At 43.9% G+C, this 17,621-nt stretch overlaps 1 protein-coding gene across 1 annotated transcript in view; it reads left to right on the plus strand.

Annotated features, from left to right (window-relative positions):
- LOC108791177 (receptor-transporting protein 2-like) overlaps positions 1-16,218 on the plus strand; it is a 45,116-nt gene extending 28,898 nt beyond the window's left edge. The window contains exons 2-6 of the mRNA XM_018561576.1: positions 1,929-2,105; positions 2,951-3,359; positions 14,595-14,722; positions 15,421-15,538; positions 16,186-16,218. Of these exons, the coding sequence (XP_018417078.1) occupies positions 1,929-2,105; positions 2,951-3,359; positions 14,595-14,722; positions 15,421-15,538; positions 16,186-16,218 (865 nt within the window). The remainder of the gene's footprint in view (positions 1-1,928; positions 2,106-2,950; positions 3,360-14,594; positions 14,723-15,420; positions 15,539-16,185) is intronic.
- Positions 16,219-17,621: the final 1,403 nt, after the last annotated feature.

Raw genomic sequence — 17,621 nt, forward strand, 5'->3', positions numbered from 1 at the left:
TATATATGTATTAAATAGATATGTGACTGCTGTGATTGTTGGAACTAAGTATAATTTTACTTCGTACTTATTGTAGTTGTATTCAGAGTGCCTTTCTTATTGTATGCTATAACATGGACATTAATGTATATGTGAAATCATACATAGTTTTATAGATCACTATTTTTTGTTAAATGAATGTATGCAAAATATTGTGGGTAACCTTCATATGTTTTATGAATATATAACATTGCAGCAGAGCCAAAGGTTTTGCTGAATTTCTTGTTGCAGGTTCTGTTTCCAAACATTTTAGAAAATGTTTACAGGTTCATTTTTGCTATCCTAATATCATTACAGCACAGCGTATATTCTTAAAATTAGGCTCACATACAGATTATTTTGACTAATCATATATAAGCCTACATATTTTAAAGCACTTAAATAACACTGATAATTATTTAAACATATCCTTATTATGGGTATTGTCTAATGTCTCGATAGCAGATATACAAACATATACAATAAGGCTATTGTTGGGGGGCAGCAGATTGAAATGTGTAAGGAAATGCCCATTATTACAATTGCACACACAACTGACTGATTGCAAACAACATCATAGCATTAAAAACTGAAAGCTGCTACAGTTTCATTTCTTGAAGTCATACTTTAGATGACAGAAGGATGGGAGGAGATACAGGAATGATAATGCATAAACCTACTGTATACAGTAAAGCAGCTGATTTGCTGGAGTGCATGAACGATTCCTAACCTTTGGCCAGGTAAGTGAGATATAATGAGGCCTTATAAAAATCCTGCTCAGTTCATGATGAGTTGTGATTATTGTATACAGCCTTTACAATAACCTAATTTACAAATGTATATAGATGAGTATGACAGTTACAATATTTGCTAAATTTGGTTATGCTCTGTAATTGTTTCAGTTTTATTCACATTTTTATTCTCAATGTACATGTTGTAACAGTGACATCAAATATGATATGTATTCATATAATTATGTCCCTACAGAAGATCTATGACATAAACTCCAACATTCTGTATCATTGATTCTGCTATTATATACTATAGGCTTCAGCTTTATCATTTCATGTTCTTCTCCCATTATCTGTAACCAGATAGCAGGACATAAAACTACAGCACCTTTCAGTTTCCTTTGATGATGTTGTGTCTGCTGTACATATTAGAGAGAACGTAGATATACTTTTCTTTATTCATTGATATAGTGCACTGTCTTGCCACACTTGGAATTGCAAAGTTTCCCTCTTGCTTGTGTGTATTTACAGGGTATCTAAACCCAAGAGGAATAATCTAGTCCTTAGATATTGCAGCGGCACTCATTTTTTCCCCTTTGTTTTTACCTATCCTGGTCACTTCTTGTGCTAAGATGACAACACTCACTTCTCCTATCTATTAAGCAGACATTTTGTCACCCAATATGGGACTTTTCTAATGAGTATTACATTTTATATGTAATTTAATACTGTATGCAGCTTTCCTAATCACTACCTAAAGAACAATAGACAACAGACACATAACTGTACATCATAGGGCCCCATAACATAACTAAAGAGCTTATTGCCCCTATTCTCCATCTAAAAGTCAATCTCCTTAATTATAGAGAATGATGTGCTTTTTGAACACATTTATATACATTATATACAGAAATGACAGTACTGGTCCCCAAACTACTGCTGGGCCCCATAGCAGTAATATAGTTTTCTATGGTTACACCCTTAAAAAAATACAATTTGCATCAATTAAGATAGGCATTATAGTATAGTATAGGCCTTCTCAATAAGCCACTCTACAGTGGTTGGCCCCAGATAGCCTCACAATTGACAGGGTAGGGGGTATCTTCTTATGCTTTTTGTCTCTGAACCTATTACACACATCTGGTGGTAATTGAATGCTTATGTTTTGTCTTACTCCAGGAAGAAAACAAGAGAAATTATACTGAACATAGTGAAAATGAGTGTGTCAGCGTGGAAAGAAGAATTTTTTAATAAGATCAAAGAATCAGAAATCACAGATGAATGGAAACTCATAGTTGATGAAAATCTTCTAAAGGGGGATAGAGGATTGTATTATACACAGCACACATTTGGCGGGTAAGGCTTCATTCACACTTGCCCCATGCTTTTTTATGCAGAGATCTTGTCTGAAAAATCTGTCAGGTTAGATGCTTTTTTTATGCTTCTAGATGCGCCTTTACACACATGTGCATTTAGATGCATCTGTCATTCATCCATCGAAACAGTTAATTGATGTAGCCAATGAGATTTTAGCAAATAAATGCGTCTTGCAATTACATTTGTTTTGTTGCATTTAAAAGTTCAAATCAATTTCTGGATGCACCTGACTTTTATTTTTTCTAAACGCAGTAAAACTGACAGCAGATAAAAGCATCTAAACGGAAGGTGTGAATAGATCCATAGGAAATAATTAGATGCAAATATATGTGTTTAGAAAACCATTTTAAACGCATATAAATGCATCTAATCGCACCTGGTGTGACTGTAGCCTAAATATACAGCAAAAGCATGTTTGCAGAAGCAGATTTATAGTAAAGTATGAACAGATATTGAGCATGGTTTATTAACATTGCATTTAGACATTAACTAAAAATGTGGACCCAGTTAGATACAACTACAGCTCTCCATTCAATATGGAGTGATGAGCGTTGCAGTACTCGTGACTCTCTAGCAGGTATGTGTCAGACTGCCATAGATAGACCGCTGCTCTCTAATAGAGTGCAGTGGTCCTAATATTCAACATGTTGTTGGGGAAGGGGAGCTTGGTTTAGTCTGATTGGTGGAACTGGAGCAGATGGAAATATATAAGGCATGTGGTTCCGATTTTTACTGGGATCTGTTGTGTATGTGTTTTATTGTGTATCTGTTTTATTACTTACTCACTCACTCTGATATATGCTTGCTCATTCTTGTCTTTTTAGATTTAATTGCTCAAAGTGTAGACACCACTGGAAATCATCAAAAGTGTACATATTATTCCTGATGAACCTAAATAACACCTCAAAACGTGGAACTGTAAAAATGAGGATTTTCAGGCAGGAATGCAAAACCTGCTCTGATGATCTATTTGAAAACGCCACAATTACACATGAAAATATTCAAAGAGTTGTCAAGAATGTGGTCACAAAAATCCAAACAAAATTTTACAAGCAGTATGATCCAAATGAGGATTTGAAGCCAGTATCCTCAGGCAGGTCGGAAGGTCCACATGATAAAGAGCATTGTGAAGCCTGCAAATACAATTTATGTGACTGGCAGGTGCAACCTGGTGAAAATCAAGAGGATTTGGCACTCCGAGGACTTTTTTCAGCTAATGCTTTAGCTAATGTGGTCAGCAGTATTAAAGCATTAAATCTAAATAAGAGTTATTTCTGAAAAATAAATGCAGAACGCTCCAAAGGAATGTATCTTATACAATTACAGCATTATCTAATTAAACAATATAGGATTTTTGTTGCTCAACTACTGCTGTTCAAATGTTGTACTTACTGTATTTTCCTCTGTGTGTATACTTACAGGTATGCAACTAGGTTCAACTCCATCCAAAACTTTGTTTTAGTATTGGCCAGACTAGGGAAGGGTTAGAACCTCTGTAAGGTTTTGCATATTTTGTTTGACTCATGTAAAGAAGATAATTTGACATCAGTAGAAATTGCCTTCCTCGCACTTCATCTGAGTGTTTTTCTTTTATTCCGAATGGCACAATTATAGATACATTATCTATAGGGAGATCCTGGAATTAGGGCATTTTCTGTGGCTCACTGATACATTGTATGGATAATTCTGTAAGATTTAGTCCGCTAAACCTTTATAATTCTCCTCACTTACACTATTATACATTATATTATATATAATATTACATATATGTTATAATATACATACTTATTATGAAGGCTAAGCTGGCTCTGCCACTATACTCTGTTTCCGGTAGTCCAATGGTTGACGACATACTGTAAATTTGAGTACTAAAAATGCTATACTCTGGGGTATATTTATGATTCAACATTGTGTTCCCTTTTCCCCTCCTTTCCCAACTTTATATTCTGTTTGACTTATGCAAAGAAGATATTTTGACATCAATAAAAGTCACCTTCCTCGCAGTTCATCTCAGTGTTTTTCCTTTACTTTTAATAGCACTATAAAGAATATCTGTCTAAGCTGAATTTGGCTATAAGGCATTAGGAATGAATGAGTAAGAGTCCCATACATACACTGGAAAGGAGTTAAGAAAAGAGAATGAGGGTTCCTGAGCTACAGGGTGCTGATTGAAATTTATTGGAAGTGAACAGCCTTCTGGATGGTCTCTGCGTGATCAGCGCATAAGATTGTGGATACATCAGCTATAGTGAGATACTGGAATTAGGACATTTTCTATGGCTCACTGACATAATGTGTGGATAACTTAGTGAGGTTTAGAGGGTTATTCACTAAGGGGCCAAAGGATTAAGCCGAACCTTCGGCTAATCCTTCGGCTCGCTTCGACTGCGGGAGCCCTTCGGTTCAGTGGAACCGAAAGGCCGCTGTACGGGCTATTCTCAATAGCCCATAGACCAGCCAAAGGCAGACGAAGGGCTCAGTCGAGCCGAACGCATATGCTTCGGCTTGACTGAGTTTAACACAGAGCCGAAGCAGGGAGTAACAGTCTGCCATAGCAGACTGTTCTCTCCGAAATATGTAAACAAATAAATAAACACAGCGTGGGGTCCTCCTCCTAAATGTTAGGAGGGACGCCCATTTAAAAAATACCCTGACCAATCCTAGCCCGTCTCCCACCTGATATCGGCTGATTCCCTGTTTATTTTTTATTTTTTTTGCGGCTGCTGTCTGAATGCAAAGAAAAAAAAGCATCAGATAACGGGAAGCATTGGCTCCCTGTTATCTGCTGATTCCTCTGCTATGTTTTATTTTCTATTAGCTTGACAGCTGCCGCAGGCTGCTGTCAGAGTAAAGAAATAAAAAAACAAAACAAATAGCATAGGAATGAATAGCTAGGCTGATATTAGCCATTTCAAATTGGAATAGATAATAGTAGGCTGGCTATTGCACCCGCCTACTGCTGCTGTCAATCAGCAGAGGTGGACCTGATTCATTGTAATGATAGCTGGTCCCGGCCAGTAGAAAACAGATGGGGCGGATCTAGTTGCCACTGCTAGCTCCGCCCAATCGTTTTCTATTTAAAAAAAACTTTAAAAAAAATGTTTTTCTCCTTTTTTTTCTGTGGTACCGAGCAGAATAGCTGGGTGGCGTTCGGCTATTCACTCACTGCTGTTCCGCCCCTATGAGAATAGGCCAAACAGCAGCGAGTAGCCTGCCGGAGGTTCGGCTCAGCCCAGATGTTGGATCGGCTGAGTTGAACTCCTTCTGCACTTCGGGTCAGCTGAACATGCTGAGCATGTTCGGCTGACCAGAAGCCAGCCAAAGCAAGCCGATGGATGGCTGATTTTAGCCGATGTATGGCTGAAATCAGCCGTACAAGCCTGAAGTTAATAGCCGAACGTCGTTCGGCTCACTTCTCTTCGGGCCGGTAATTCACATGGCTGCCTTTGGCAGCTTTGTGAATAACCCTCTTAGTCTGCTAAACCTATATAATTCTGCCCACTTACAATACTTATTATTAGGGATGCACCAATACCGATACTAGTATCGGTATTGGTGCCGATGCCGAGTATTTGGGTGAATACTCTTACATGTCCAAATGCTCCCAATACTTATCCCAATACCGGAACATCCGGTATCAGGAAGCCACACGTGAGTCTTTACACACTGTCTGGCTTCCTGATTGGTCGGGAAGCTGGCCAATCAGGAAGCCGGGTGGCGAGGGATTACCCACGGCTTCCTGATTGGCCAGAAAGCCATGCTTCCTTATCACCTGATAATGAGGGAGTATAGAGCCAGTTTCCTGGCCAATGAGGAAGCCGGGCAGCGTGTAATGACTTGCCGCTTGGCTTCCTGATTGGTCGGAAAGCTGGCCAATCAGGAAGCCGTCGGATAAGTCATTACCAGCCCCCCACCTTCATGATTGGCCAGAAAGCCAGCTCCAGGCTTCCTCCTCACCTGGTGATGAGGGAGCATGGAGACGGCTTCCTGGCTAATCAGGAAGCTGGGCGGCTAATCATTCATCGTCGCCCAGCTAATTAGGAAGCTGGGTAGAAGGTTATTACATACCTCCCGGTTTCCTTAATGGGACTTCCGGTATCGTATTCAGTATCGGTGAGTACCCCCCAAAAAACATTTTGGTACTCGTACTCGATACTGAAAACCCATATCCCTACTTATTATGAATCTTGAGCTGGCTCTGTCAGTCTACGCTAGGTTTCAGGTAGGGATGCACTGATACCGATACTAATATCGGTGCTGATACTGGGCATTTTCACGAATACTTGTACTGGTGAAAATGCCCAGATACTAAGGGCCGATACCGGCCCTCTACATTTTTAAACAGGAGCGGCTGCCTGAAGTCCCGTACTTCCTGGCGACCTCAGGCTGCCTGCCGAGGGCCTTGCGACAGGTCCAGACCCACATCTCCTTCCTGCTGCCCACAGAAACTGGCACAGCACTGGATAGCCCCGCACCCACCCATACAGCCCTGGTGAGACATAGCACAGCACTGGGGAGACCCGAATGCAGCCCTGGGGAGATGCAGCATGGGGCCCTGGTGTTCCGACATGTAGCCCTGGTGAGATGCAGCATGGGGCCCTGGTGTTCCGACATGTAGCCCTGGTGAGACACGGCACAGAGCCCTGGTGACACCCACATGCCGACCTGGTGAAACTGGTGACATCCACATGCAGCCCTGTGGTGAGACCCCAATGCTTCCCAGGTGAGACCCAAATGCATCCCTGGTGACACCCATATGCAGTCCTGGTGAGACCCACATGCAGCCCTGGTGAGACCCACATGCATCCCTGGTGAGACCCACATGCAGCCCCTGGTGAGACCCGAACGCAGTCCTGGTGAGACCCACATGCAGCCCTGGTGAGACCCACATGCAGCCCTGGTGGGACCTGTATGCAGCCCAGATTAAACACAGGGGTCTATTCACAAAGCTGCCGAAGGATCTGGCCGTAGCTTCGGCCGATCCTTCGGCTAGCTTCGGCCCCAGGACCCCTTCGGTTCAGGAGAACCGAGGGGGTGCTGTACGGGCTATTCACAATAGCCCGTACAGCTCCCGATCACGGCCGAGCAGCTCAGTCGAGCGCTGAGCCGTGCTGAAAGCCGAAGCTGGCCGAGCGGCCGGCCATTGGCCGGCCGACAGCCTGCTTCTGACAGCTGGGCGGAGCCAGCCGTGATCTTACGGCTGGCTCCGGCCACTTTCAGAGAGATCAGCGTCCCTGGTTGCTAACCAGGGACACTGATCTCCAAACATCTAACTCTCCCTGGCGCCCCGGGAGTCTCCTGCTCCCGGCCGCCAAGGAGAGAAACCCGCTCTGTCTTTTTTTCTGTATTCTGACACGAGCATGTCAGAATAGAGAAAAAAAAAAAAAAAAATTCCCATTCAAAAGCATTGGGACATTACTATTGGCTATTTCAATTTCAATAGCCAATAGTAAACTAGCATTGTACCCGCCCTCTTTTGCAGTTCCCCATCAGGTCCATCAGCAGAGGGCGGGTACAATGCTAGTTTACTATTGGCTATTGCAAATTGAAATAGCCAATAGTAAACTCCCAATGCTTTTGAATGGGAATTCGTCTTTTTTTTTTCTCTATTCTGACATTGCTCGTGTCAGAATAAAGAAAAAAAAAGACACAGCGGGGTTTCTCTTCTTGGCGGCCGGGAGCGGGGGGCTCCCAGAGCGCCCGGGGGATTTTTTTTATTTTAATTTTTTTACAGCAGCAGAGCCGCCGGACAATAGGAAATTGTCGTTTTCTATTAACTTTTTTCTACTTTTTTCATTCTTTTTCTGTTCTGCTCGGTGCCTCTGAGGGACCGAGCAGAACAGCCGAGCCAAATGCCGCTCGGCAGCATTCGGCTATTCTCTCACTGCTGTTCGGGATCTTTCAGAATAGCCCGAACAGCAGTGAGAAGCCTGCCGGAGGTTCGGCTCAGCCGATCCAGATGTTGGATCGGCTGAGTCGAACTCCTTCTGCACTTCGGGTCAGCCGAACATGCTGAGCATGTTCGGCTGATCCGAAGCCACACGAAGCAAGCCGATGTACGGCTGATTTCAGCCGATATACGGCTGAAATCAGCCGTACCAGCCTGAAGTGAATAGCCGAACAGTGTTCGGCTCACTTCACTTCTGATCGGTCATTCACTCGGTTGCCCTCGGCAGCTCTGTGAATAGACCCCACACACTCAGACCTGGTGAGACCGGCATTCAGCCCAGGTGAGACCACACACAGCTCTGGTAAGACTGCACAGCCCTAGTGAGACTGCACACAGCCCTGGTAAGACCTCACAACCCAGGGGAGACCCACACGCAGCCACAGTGAGACCACACACAGCTCTGATGAGACCCCACACACAGATCTGGTGAGACTGCACACAGCCCTGGTGAGACCCCACACATCCTCCTGAGACCCCACACATAGCTCTGGTGAGACCCTGCACAGACCAGGTGAGATCCTGCACAGACCTGGTGAGATCCTGCACAGACCTGGTGAGACCCTGCACAGACCTGGTGAGACCACACACAGCCCTGGTGGGACCCCGAACATCCTCCAGAGATCGCGCACAGCCCTGGTGAGACTGCACACAATACAAAACACAAAAAATCCCCAGCACCACTTGCCAGCCAGCCGCACGCCTTCCATACACCTGCCGATTATCGTACGATTGCGGGATCACCCGCGATTGTGGTACGATAATCGGCAGGTGTATGGGCACCTTAAGAGCAAGCTGGCTGGAATGATCGGGTGAGAGTAACTTTTTTATAGCACCTAGACACAAAGGAGCAATTAACCTTTGCAGTGTGGGAGTAGCCCCACTACAAGGGTTGTTTAAAGTCAATATGCATTTTAGCATGTTCTAAAAAAAATTGATTCAACAGGGAAAATGTTAAAAACTAGATAAAGAGAAGACATTTTAAAGAGCAAGAAAAAGCAAGAAAATCCTGCAAGCATGCATCTGTTTCAGCACCTGCAAATCTGTGAATCTGTTAGTACGTGTCACTGTGCTTATCGTTCCACCTCTTGGTATCACATTTCTTTACTTTTAAGAAGTGTGTGCATGCAAATCTCTAAAGGTGCCCATACACTGCTCGATTCTCGTACGAGAATCGGGCGAAATCCCGCGATCGTACGAGAATCGAGCAGTGTGAACTAAGACGTGCGACCGTTTCTTCTGTACGGTCGCACGTCTTTTGTCGAGCCAACATGCTTGAAAACCAGCCGAGAATCGTACGATTCTCGGCGGGTTTCTAGCCTGCTAGCCCGATAGCTGCGGAACGGGCCGGTGTGCGCACGCGCACACTGCCCGTTCTGCATTACCATCATCGGAAGCCCGCCCCTCAGCTTTCGATGATCGCAAGTACGATCTGCCCGTCCAAGGTGGGCAGATCGTACGGGCTTTTAATGAGCATACGACCATCGCAAGACAAAAGTCTTGCGATGGTCGTAAGGTGTATGGGCACCTTTAGATTTTCCCTCCAATCCCATAGCAGCCTTGTAAAACTTGTTGTAGTGGGAGTGTTGCTATTCCAGTATCACACATCCAACAGGCTTTCTATGGTCTGACATAAAAATGAAAACAGAGAGATGCTGCAGTTTCGTTTCTCAGACTCATGCTGCTGATCCTATGGGAGGGGATAAAGGAATGCTGATATGGGAATATATAAAAGGAGAATAGCTGGAGTGAGTGATTATAAGAGAAGAACTGGTCCATGCTTGAGCAGATTCTGAACACTGAAGGTAATAATACATTATAGATACTTCATATAGAAGCATTGTGAGGTTTGTGACAGCTGTGACTGTTATAACTAAAAATAATGTTACTTTGTACTTATTGTAGTTGTATTCAGAGTGCCTTTCGAAAAGTATCCTATAAGGCCCCATTCACACTAGAAACGGCCGGCACGTACAGCTCCGTGCTGCGTGCACGGCTGTATCGGGCAGCTCCCGGGAAGGACAGGTGCTATTCAGACCGCGTGTGATTAGTACACAGCCCCCGTCCTTCTCTATGGAAATACTCAGCCATATGCCAGCCTACGCTCACCTGCCCTGCACGTCCGTGCGGGTGTCCGTACTCGTATGCTGATAGGATGGATCCTGTCTGTGTCATAGCAGAACACTCGCACCCGTATGGGCCTGCACTTGAGGTGAGCATAGGGCGGCGTACGGCCGCATATTCCCATAGAGAAGGATAGGGGCTGCATACTAATCACACACAGCACCTGTCCTTCCCGGGAGCTGTCCGATACGGCCATGCACGCAGCACGGAGCTGTACGTGCCGGCCGTTTCCAGTGTGAATGAGGCATAAGGGCTAGTTCACACCAAGCGCAGAGCAGAGCAGTTACAGAACGGATCAAAACTCCGTCCAATGTATTCTAATGGTATTTTTGGCTCTAGTTCACACTGGAGTGTTCAGTTCCATGTAAAAAAACTGCAGCAAACCCTATTTTTTCTGCTCTGGAACGCTCTTGAATGCATGCAAACATCAAAAACGCATGCAAACGCCCTGAAACGCACTGAAAGCCTTTAAATATGTCAACAACACTGCAAAAAACATGACAAAACACACTGCACTGCATATCCAGAAACTCATGCAGATCTGGTTTGCATTTGGTGTGAACAATCACTAACAAAAACATTAACCACTTCAAGACCAGGTGTTTAGACCCCCTTCCTGGCCAGGCCATTTTTCAGTATTCAGCGCTGCGATACTTTGACTGACGTTTATTCCGTCATGCAGCGCTGTACTGAAATGAATTTTATACCATTTTTTGGGGACAGATAGAGCTTTATTTCGGTGGTATTTAATCACCACTGGGGTTTTTATTTTTTACTATAATTAGGAAAAATTACAGAAAATGTGGGGAAAAAAAAGTTTTTTTTAACATTATGTTAGGAAACATTTATTATTACCCAGTTTTTTTGTAAAATATAAAAGATCGGGTCACGTCGGGTAAATAGACACCAAACATGTCAAGCTTTAAAATTGCGCGCACCCGCGAAATTGCAGAAAATTACCGTACCCAAAATTGGCCATGGGCGACGCTTTAAAAGCTTTTACCGCTCATCAGTTTAGTGTTATCAGTGATTGATGGCCCTACAATTATTGCTCTCACTCCGACGTTCGCGGCGATATGTAACATGTGCGGCGTAATGGGCGCAATCGTCTTTTTTGCACGTATGCGCCCCGGACGCATGTTTGCATGCGTGTATGTATGGGTGGGGACTTAAACATTTTTTTTTTGTTTTTTTATTCTTTTTTATGGTGTAACTTTAAATTTGGGGGGGGGGACTTAATTTTTTTTTCACTTTTTTTTTTTCCCACTAAACTTTATTGCTATCACATACGGGGGCTAATAAAAACCCCTCTATGTGATAGCAAAATATGTGACAGGTCCTCTTTATGGAGACATCAGGGGTCTCCAAGACCCCTAATGTCACCTAGGACCCCCCAAAAGAAGCTGATGAAGCAGAGATCTGCTCCATCAGCTTCTTTCCAGCTTCTGAAGCTGGAGAGTGACACAAGAATGCGGAAGTGATGTATTATACAACACTTCCGCATTCTTGCAGCGGAGAGGGGACCGGAGGGAGCTCGTGTACCGAGCTCTCTCTGATCCCCTGTGTCACAAGCGACATGCTGATCCCGGGCTCGCACCGGGCACAGCGGAGCCCGGGATCAGCGGTACAACGGCGGGGGGGGCCGCGGATGGGGGGGGACGGGACCGATCGGCACCCCATACACGCGATCCGCCGGCTCTACAGCCGGCGGATCGCTTGTATGGTGACAGGCATCGCTGCCTGTTTTTAAAAAACGGCCATTTCCCGCTCGCGCGCGCCGAGCGGCGCGCGCGGGGGGGCGTGTCTGAGCGGACGTCTAAAGACGCCCGCTCAGATCTAGAGAGCTCGGGCCGGCCGTTTTTTTACTACGGCCGGCCCGGAGGTGGTTAATACCGGCATGTATAAGTCAAAACATATTTATACAGATCACTATTTTTTTTAAATTACTGTATGCAAAATATTGTGGGTAACATGTTTTGTAAATGTATAAAATTATTTTTTTTTATTGAAAGGAAAAGCTTCACTTTCATGGTTTGCTTGCTTGATGTACCCTATTGTTATGATATTATATAATACACAGGTTTTTATGGTCTCCATGTCAGTGAAGTCAGTATTCCTGTAGTCACCAGCTGTGATTGCAGCAAATGGTGGCTGTACAAAGTATTGACTTTTTGGGGTTGTAAGAAATAACACGAAATATGATTTTTTATGTCATATTCCTTTTCTTGAAGCATAGGGTGGGAAAAGTTAAATAATAGAAGATTGCTTCCGTGCTTGCATAAAGTTCAGAATGTGTTTAATTTAATGTTACAAATAATTACAGGATATGGTATATCTTACAGAATGAGTCTATAAGATGCTTGTTGGTTACAAAATATAGTATATCTCAGGCCTCAAAATTTCCACTCGCCCCCTCGCAATTAGCGAGTGAAAATTGCGGGGGGCGAGTGGAATGTCAGCAATGGTGCCTCGCCGGCGGGACTAGGGATGGAACACTACCGCCGCAGCAATCGCTCGCTCGCTTCTGTTTTCTCTTCTTGAGAAGGAGAAGAGAGAACAGAAGCGAGCGAGCGATTATCGCGGCGGTAGTGTTCCATCCAGAGCCGGAGCTAGCTCTCTGCGCTCACTCTCTTTGGTCCCGGCCGCTTCAGCTCTACTCAGAGAGGCGGCTCTGATTACACCCGTTATCACTGGAGCGGTCGGGAGAAGAGGTGATCGTTCAGCGGTGTGATTCTGAGCAGTCTTAAAGAGCCCCCCCTCCCAGTCCACATCTTTTGGACGTTATTAATCTGAGTTGCCCCACTCAGTATACCCCTCGCTTGCGGCCATATTGAGTGGGGCACTCATATTAATAACGTGCTATAATGACAAATTGCCATTCAGTACAAGCGCTTTCGGGGTCTCAGAAGTACCCCTTCATCAGGCTCAGAATGAGCCTGATGAAGGGGTACTTCATAGACCCCGAAAGCGCTTGTACTGAATGGCAATTTGTCATTAAAGGAGTTTTTGATGTAAATATTGTGGTGTGCTGGTGACAATTCTTACTACTTCTATATTGCTCATGGTGCCATCCGTGGTCGCTACAAGCACCCACCTGCTTTGCAGGTTTACTACTTTTCCGGTAAGGCTGGTTTCCTATTATATAACATTGCTGACCTCTGTACTGCGCGTCACAATGCTGACCTCTGCACGGCGCGTCACATTGCTGGCCTCTGCACTGCGCGTCACACAGCTGGCCTCTGTATTCTGTATTGCACCACTGACTTCTGTACTGTGCATTGTTACTGATCTTTATACTCTGCGTCACACCGCAGGGTAGGGGTTCGGTGGGGCAACTGGTGGCGAGTAACTTTTCAGGCCTGGCTAGTAGCTTAGGACTTGAAATTTTGAGCCCTGGTATATCTTACAGCAGAAAAATACCGCGAGCTGTAGCTCGCGGTATACTGAGCTTAGGGTAACGGGAGGACGCTAGTTTGTGTCCTCCCGTTACCCTAAGGAGAACTATGGGGAAAAGACCTGACCCCATAGTTCTCCTTTAAGAAACGTGTCTTTAGTTTGTAAGTAAAAAATAGTCCTAACAGGTGTTTCTGTCTCCAATGTGAGTGTGGGTGAGGGTTTGTGGATATGGTTATGTCTGCGTGGATGTGTGTGTTGTGTGTATGTGTGTGAATGTATGTGTGAATGTGTGCCTGTGGATCAGTGTTGTGTGCCCTTTTATCCATGTTTTACTTTAAAATAACCTATGTGGCGTTTACCTTAAAAGTCTTTCAAATCAGCATAAGGGAGTGCCATACTTTTTGTCCTGAGTCATGTGTTCCGTCAATCCCATTTTGGGCATACCTAACAACAGTTTCAACTATGTTTAGGATCTGCTTGTCAAGCTTACTGATTGATCACCAATTGTAAACTCAAAATCACTAGTATAGCTTAAATGACATTTCCAAACTTGGATAGATTAAAATATAGAAAATCAATCATCATATAAGGTTCACACATACATATTTCAATATCATGGTTTTAACAGGGGTGAATACTTATTCACACTAAAGTTTTTTTTTTTGGTGTTAATTATTTTTTGTGTCACAATAACATTTATTTTGCACCTGCAAAGTGGTAGGAATACTGTGTACATCACATGGTGCATAGAGAGTAAGTCATCAGCACACCAAAATCTTCATGATCAAAATGCCTTTATTGACATTTGTCCATCTTGAAAACACTGATGTTTCAGTACCACGCAGAGTCCCTTCATCAGGCAATGCAACATATCACATCTCATCGCAAAGCCTGATGAAGGGACCCTGCATGGTCCCAAAACGCTGTTCTGTTTTTTTCCTGTGCTTTCCTAATCAACCAATATCAGTAAAGACCTTTTGATGATGATTTTGGTGTGCTAGTGCCTTACTCTCTATGTTACTCTCTATGTTACATTCAGCAGCCCCATCAACTTGTCACTACAGCACCCACTGAGAGACTACAGGGGATTTACCGGTTACGTGTACGATGGGATATCTGCTATCGCATGGTACAAACCCCAAAAAACTTCATTTTAATTCTGGTTGTAACAGAAAAAACACCAAGGGGATGAATACTTTCGCAAGGCATTGTATGTCTGCAGCAGTTTTTTTAAAATGACAGAGCATCTTTAAAGGATAATTTTACATTTGGTGAAGCTTTTCTTTTATTAAATCCCTTTCTGTGTGTAGGCAGCCTGGGATAATACTTAAAGTGGCCATACACTTTACAACCATCGCAAGACCTTAGTCTTGCGATGGTTGTAAAGTAATTAAAAAAATGTACAATCTGCCCATCTTGGACAGGCAGATCGTACTTGCGATCATCGCAAGCCCGCCCCCCTGAGGGGCGTGCTTCCGATGACCGCAATGCTGAATGGGCAGTGTGCGCTTGCGCACACCGGCCCGTTCGGCATTTGTCTCCCGAGCATGCTAAAAAACAGCCGAAAATCGTACGATTCTCGGCCTGTTTTCTAGTATGCTCCTTAGACAAAAGACGTGCGATCGTACAGTAGAAACGGTTGCACGTCTTCATTCACACTGCTTGATTCTCCTACGATCGCGGGATTTCCCGTGATTCTCGTACGAGAATTGTGCAGTGTATGGGCACCTTTACTCTCCTTCTTGAACCAGCGATCTTACTGCCAATATGGACCTGGTCGGCTCCTCTTTATTCTGCACATGTGCTGCAGCCTTTTTGTTCATATAGGGAAAGAGTCTTTCACAGACTGCTAGAGGCCACCACGGGCGTGGCTACCAATTGGAATGAACAGAGCTGTGGCGCACATGCACAGAATGAAGGGGAGCTGACAAGTACTATGTCAGTGGTAAGACTGAGGGAATAGGGCTGAAGATACAGTATGTGTAAGCCCAGGCTCCAACACAAACATTACTACTCTTATTCCTGTATTGGACTCCTCACCCTGTAAGAGCCTCCCAGGTGCAGGTAATGAAGCAAAAAAGAAGAAAATAGTGCATACCATGGATGCCACTAAGTAGGGTAGTGTACTTCTGTATGATTTAACCCAATGGGTAAAATGCATTAGAGGTGTGTAACTGCAAAACAGGGAGTATTAGTGTTACTGGGACAGAGAAACACTAATCAATACTCTGCTTAGTGGCATTCACGTTGTGCAATATTTTCCTTTTTTTGAGAATATAAGCCCAGGCTACCAAAGAATACATTAATGCTTTTACTCTTTTATACTGGCATATATGGTTGGTGACTAAAGCACTGCAAGCCGTTCAAAATTTAGTTTTTTTTAATGAAGACCTACCACTAAACACTGCTGGACCTTACAGTAGAAAAGTGTTTGCCAAGAGACACAAATGGGCCACTGGCTCCTTAAACAGAAACACAAAAATAATTCAAAGAAATTTAAAATGGTTATAAAAGTAAAAGCCTATTAAAAGTCTAAAAACTTTAACCCTTTTATCGAGGAATTGTTCATGTTTCTATGCTGTGTTATTGCAGGAAGTCAACAACTGCAGAAATCACATTGACTGAAAATGAATGAGTTTGCATGGAAAGAAAAATTTGCCAATAAGATTGATGAATTTGGAATTCCAGATACATGGGATCTCCGCTTTGATATGAATCTTACAAAACAAGACAAGGGATTGATTTATACACAGGATACTTTTGGAAGGTAAACAAAGCATGTGCATTTTATTAAGCCTTTAAATAATATTATATATTTTACACATTAATACATAAAATCTCAGCTAAACCAACTTTCAACCAAGATTTTTTGTAGTAAATGTTAATTTATGCATCCTTACTCACTCTCTGTCCTTACAGCAACCAGCACTACCCTACTTTCATATATTTCCTGACACTCTGCCAGCACACCAATGCTCACGTCTTCACTCTCAGCCACTGCATCAAGACGTCTTCACTCTCCGCCACTGCACCAACACATATCTTCACTCTCCGCCACTGCACCAACACACTTCTTCATTTTCAGCCACCGCATCAACACACTTCTTCACCCTCAGCCACTGCACCAACACATCTTCACCCTCAGCCACTGCACCAACACATCTTCACTCTCAGCCACTGCACCAACACATGTCTTCACCCTCAGCCACTGCACCAACACATCTTCACTCTCAGCCACCGCACCAACACATGTCTTCACCCTCAGCCACTGCACCAACACATCTTCACTCTCAGCCACTGCACCAACACATGTCTTCACCCTCAGCCACTGCTCCAACACATCTTCACTCTCAGCCACTGCACCAACACATCTTCACTCTCAGCCACCGCACCAACACATGTCTTCACCCTCAGCCACTGCTCCAACACATGCCTTCACACATCTGCCACTGCACCACCACACATCTTAATTCTCTGCCACTCGACCAACACATGTCTTCACTCTCAGCCTCTACACCAACACGTCTTCACTCTCAACAACTGCATCAACCCACATTTTCACTCTTAACAACCATTTATCTAGATGAATTGTAAAGCTGGCCATACACTAGTAGATTATCTTTCGATTTATTTTGTGCTGTCATCGAACCCTCGTTTGATTTCCGTTCTAATACTCCATCATGCTCAGTCCAATGTTGATTTCGAAAATCGTTTGTTAGCAATACTAACTCACCGAATTTTGTAAATCGACAGAATGGATTGTCGCTTGCGCACGTACAGTGTTCTTGTGAATTTTTTTGTACGAAAACGCCACTAATCCACCGATTTTCTTTGATTAAAAAAAACATTTCCAGCCTGACCGATCATTTGTTGGGTCTCTGCTTCATCAGCTTCTCTGGGGGTCCCAAGGTGACATTAGGGGTCTTAAAGACCCCTGATGTCTCCATAAAGAGGACCTGTGACACTGCAAATTGGCTGTCACATAGGGAGTTTGTTTGCTCCCTATGTGATAGCAATAAAGTTCAGTG

This window comes from Nanorana parkeri, unplaced genomic scaffold, assembly GCF_000935625.1.
Source record: "Nanorana parkeri isolate BGI_ZX_2015 unplaced genomic scaffold, ASM93562v1 scaffold531, whole genome shotgun sequence".
Lineage (NCBI taxonomy): Eukaryota > Metazoa > Chordata > Amphibia > Anura > Dicroglossidae > Nanorana > Nanorana parkeri.